This window comes from Colobus angolensis, unplaced genomic scaffold (assembly GCF_000951035.1).
Source record: "Colobus angolensis palliatus isolate OR3802 unplaced genomic scaffold, Cang.pa_1.0 Scaffold155, whole genome shotgun sequence".
NCBI classification, from domain to species: domain Eukaryota; kingdom Metazoa; phylum Chordata; class Mammalia; order Primates; family Cercopithecidae; genus Colobus; species Colobus angolensis.
In genome coordinates, this window is record NW_012114655.1 from 4,218,031 (window position 1) to 4,223,012 (window position 4,982).

General features: G+C 39.6%; 1 protein-coding gene across 1 annotated transcript in view; it reads right to left on the reverse strand.

The window, feature by feature from the left end:
• Positions 1-662: 662 nt before the first annotated feature.
• Positions 663-4,982, reverse strand: part of PTPN2 (protein tyrosine phosphatase, non-receptor type 2) — a 68,232-nt gene continuing 63,912 nt past the window's right edge. Inside the window, exon 8 of the mRNA XM_011936636.1 lies at positions 663-1,896. Coding sequence (XP_011792026.1) covers positions 1,689-1,896 — 208 coding nt within the window. The 3' untranslated portion in view covers positions 663-1,688. The remainder of the gene's footprint in view (positions 1,897-4,982) is intronic.

Here is a 4,982-nt window from a genome sequence, read left to right on the forward strand (position 1 = left end):
TTGTTTCTTCTGAGATGGAGTATGGCTCTGTCGCCCAGGCTGGAGTGCAGTGGTGCGATCTCAGCTCACTGTAACCTCCGTCTCCTGGGTTCAAGCACTTCTAATACCTCAGCCTCCTGAGTAGCTGGGACTACAGGCGCCCACCACCATGCCCAGCTAATTTTTGCATTTTTAGTAGAGATGGTGTTTCACGACGTCAGCCAGGCTGGTCTCGAATTCCTGACCTCAGGTGATCCACCCGCCTCGGCCTCCCAAAGTGCTGGGATTACAGGCATGAGCCACAGCGCCTGACCAAACTGTTTTTAAATGGTAACTGCCCCCTTTAAAATACTTAAGCCTTATGCAGACACCTTATGTGGCACATAAAGAGACAAGGCAGAGAAGCTGTGGTTGAAAGTAACTTGATGATCCACCTGGACATCCAATGAGCATAGTTTGAAAACCACTGAAATAAGGTATGCTATCCATAATAATGTTTGCTATCCATGCCTCCTAGCAATTAAATTTACAACAACAATTTCAAGTTTAAGACAAAAAAGTTAAACACTGAATGGAATGTTGAAATCTGAAGAAAGCTAGCACTCAAATGAGCAGTTAAATTCATTAAACAGTATGCTTTAAAAAAATACTCACTAAGAAGTTAAAATGACAATGTAAGGTTTGCATATCATCATACTATTTATTGAAGTAGAAAGAACCTGAAAAATGTTTACGTCAAAACTTCAGTCTAGTAAACTGAAATCCTGATAAAATGCTGCTTCTTACTTTTGCTTCCTAAATCATAATTTACCCCAACTACATTGAAATTTTCATGAAAAATGAACATATTAATAACGGGATTTACAGAAACCAATTTCTTTACAAAAGTCTTGACCAATTGTTACCTGACTATCCCAGTAAGGAGAATTTTCCTTCAAAGATATTTTTAGGAAAAACTTTTGTTTCTTTGTTTGCTTTTCTTTTTAAAATGGGGAAAACTGTAAAACATAAAAGAAATGCAATGTATAGTAGAAATTGCTTATTCCGACTTCTAACTCCTCATATCAAACTTCTCTTTAGAAAAATGGAAAATGTATCCAGTACAATTCAATCAACACACAATTTATTTTTTTATGTAACAGATTTTTCAAATTGAGCTCTTAAAAAGTACAGTTAACTACAAAAGATTAAATAGATATTTATAAAATATATTTACCCTGAAATGTTTAAGAATATAAAGTGTTGCTGCCCATGTCAACAGTACATTATACATTACACACATTATTTAAATGTCATTTTCTTTCCACTAATAACGTAGATAAAACCACAATATTTATTGCTTATATCAAGTGCAGGTTAAAATCCAGATAGCCTCCAAAAACAAATCCTCTGATAAAGGATTTCTCAATGTTGGTCAGGTGAAATACTGTGTTTGACATGTATGAATACAGTTGCAAAATTTACCAGTTTTTAACAAACATGAATGTCTTTATTTTAGACAGCCATTTACAGTTTGGGTTTCAGAGGGACCTGCAGTGAAGAGTCCTGAGATGTTGAGCTTGTGACTGTAAATACCACTTATCTGGCTGATGTCTATTCTACTGCACCGTTTTGGGATATGAGGCGTTTGCTGCAGACAAACCCCTATGATTAACGTAGCACTGTCAGCTACTAGTGCAGAAGCTTGCTGGGCAAAATTAATTGTTTATTTATAGGGCATTTTGCTGAAAAAACAGTGTCCAGCCAACAAAAGCGCCAACCAAAATGACTGACACAAACCCCATCTTAGTGAGAATAGGTTGCCAATATAACCACCTTTTTCTTTTTCGTTCATTCTCATTTAGCCTCTGTTTCATCTGCTGCACCTTCTGAGCTGTGGTGGCCTTTCTGTCCTCTCGAATACGTTTCCGTAGAGCACTATGAAGAAATAAAAACAAGTAAAAGGAAGTGCACACAGAGCAGGACTTGAGTACTCTAACACAGAGGACCCAGGCGCAAATAAAACCATCCATATCCACATAGTTTTCACCCTACTTGAACACTGGAATAATGAGGGGAAAAGCTTCAATTTTTTTTTTTTTTTGAGATAGCATCTTGCTCTGTCACCCAGCCTGGAGTGCAGTGGTGCAATCTTGGTTCACTGCAACCTCCGCCTCCCACGCTCAAGTGATTCTCGTGCCTCAGCCTCCTGAGTAACTGGGATTGCAGGCGTGCACCACCATGCCCAGCTAATTTTTTGTATTTTTAGTAGAGACAGGGTTTTGCCATGTTGGCCAGGCTGGTCGAACTCCTGACCTCAAGCAATTCACCCGCCGTGGCCTCACAAAGTGCTGAGATTAGTGAGCCACAGTGCCCGGCCAAGAAAAGCCTCAATATTCTTAAATGATTCAGAGATGTACCTTGACAACCATTCCTGGTACAGTTTTATATTGATAACTGCTTTTAGTGGGACCTGAAAATAAGCAAGGAACTTCCTGGAAACGTGAAATGATGACTGTTAGTTTTCTTTCCTTTTTTGTTAACTAGTCAGCAGAAGCAGGAGTGAAAACACAAGGGGGTACTGCCTGCATCTGATCCCCTTTCCTGGTCATGTTTGATGGTTAAGGCTCTTATAAAAGCTATCTATTTAATATTTCCATGAATGTTCTGTTGTGGGAGCACCTATCCTTTTCTTTGACCATACACATTTCTAGCTCCCATTATCATAGTTGATACAGAATTTGTTTTTTTTTTTTGGGTGGTGGGATTGGGTGGGGGATGGAGTCTTTCTCTGTTGCCCAGGCTGGAGTGCAGTGGCATGATCTTGGCTCACTGCAACCTCTGCCTTCCGGGTTCAAGCAATTCTCCTGCCTCAGCCTCCCAAGTAATTGGGATTACAGACGTGCACCACTAAGCCTTGCTAATTTTTTTTTTGTATTTTTAGTAGAGATGAGGTTTCACCATGTTGGCCAGGCTGGTCTCGAACTCCTGATCTCAAGTGATCCGCCCACCTCAGCCTTCCAAAGTGCTGGGATTACAGACATGAGCCACTGCGTCTGGTCTCAGAAATTTTGTTTCAAGGGAAGGTCTCTTGACTCCCAAGATATTTAGTCCTGTTCTATATAAATAATAAAGCTACTCAGGAACATGGCATAAGCCCAGGAATTCAAGTCCAGCTTGTGCAATACAGCAAGATCTTGCCTCTCTATAAAAACACACACACAAGGCCAGGCGCGGTGGCTCAAGCCTGTAATCCCAGCACTTTGGGAGGCCGAGACGGGCGGATCACGAGGTCAGGAGATCGAGACCATCCTGGCTAACACGGTGAAACCCCGTCTCTACTAAAAAGATACAAAAAACTAGCCGGGCGAGGTGGCGGCGCCTGTAGTCCCAGCTACTCGGGAGGCTGAGGCAGGAGAATGGCGTAAACCCGGGAGGCAGAGCTTGCAGTGAGCTGAGATCCGGCCACTGCACTCCAGCCTGGGCGACAGAGCGAGACTCCGTCTCAAAAAACACACACACACACACACACACACAAACGGCCAATGGCAACATGTAGGTTACTATTTCTTCCATCCCCTCTTTTCACTTTTCTGTATTACAGCAAAGGCCTAACTAGCTTCCCTGCCCTCAAATTAAATATTATTGCCATGGTAATTTTTCTAGAGCATACTCCTAGACATGCAGCTTGATTTAAAACTTTTTTTTTTTTTTTTTGGTTACAGGGCCTAGTGCACAATAGTGCTTAAAAATCTCAAATCCCTCTTCAATGTCTCCTACATTGAGACTACTTTTTTCCTGGTCAAGATGTTTAACCTGAGTTTAACTATGATAAATAATGATTAAAGAAATGCATTGTATGAGGCATTCTAAAAGATAACTGGCCTAGAAGCTTCAAAAATACAAATGTCAAGGAATGAAGAAAAAGGTAGGGAACAGTTCCAGATTAAAGGAGACCAAAGATTCACATCAACTAAATACAGTATCAATCTTTGATTAATATTTCATTTTTTTAACAGCTACAGAAGTTGGGATCAGGAAAATGTTCTCAAATTAGATTGTGGTGCCAGCTACACAATTTGGTAAATGTATTAAAATTCACTGAATTGTATACTTTAAAGGAGTAAACTTTATGGTATATAAATTATCTTTCCATAAAACTGTTTATTTAAAAAGCTATATGGTGAACCTTTCAGACAAGAGAAATCTGAATTGAACTATGTATTAGAATACTTTAATCAATGTTACACTTCTTTGGTGTACTGGAACCTTCTCTCCCCAAGAGATTGTTAGTGGGAATGTAAAATGGTTCAGCTGCTACAGAAAACAGCTTTTGACAGCTCCTCAAAAAGTTAAACATAGAGTTACCATATGACCCAGCAATTCCACTCCTAGATACATACCCAAGAGAACTGAGAACACATGTCCACGCAAGTGCTTGCCAATATTCTCCTGCTATGCAGAACTTTGTTCTTGCCATTTTTTGCTGTTCTCCCAACTTGTTCCCCACTAAAATAGAAACCTTCCCATCTCTTCTGTCCTCTCATTTCAATTATACTCAATTATCCTTGCTCCACTCTCTAGCCCTTCTATTCTTACGGCATTTCATTTGAAGTAATTTATAATTTACTAATAATGTGCTAACTTGTTTTATCTTCATAACATATTCCGCAACTTGAGGACGGACTGTGTTTGGCTATTTTTGTTCATCTTACGGTGCTTTCTCATGTTTTTTTCACTTTTTGTTATTATATACACAGGTATCCCTGGCTGTCGGAACTCCATCTGAATATCTGCTATAATGACTTGCAAAAATTCTTACTCAGAATTGACTCTCTGAATTGAAAATTCACTATCACAAATATGCATGTACCTGCTAGTGAAAAACATTTGTGTTCAAGTGTAGGCAAAATATGTGTAAAAACAGAGAGGGGGTTAGCCTCCCAGGGGCCCTTTATTAGCTTTTGCCAGGAGCCTGGGGGTATTGTTAACAACCTTCCAATTTAGATTTTTTTTTTTTTTTT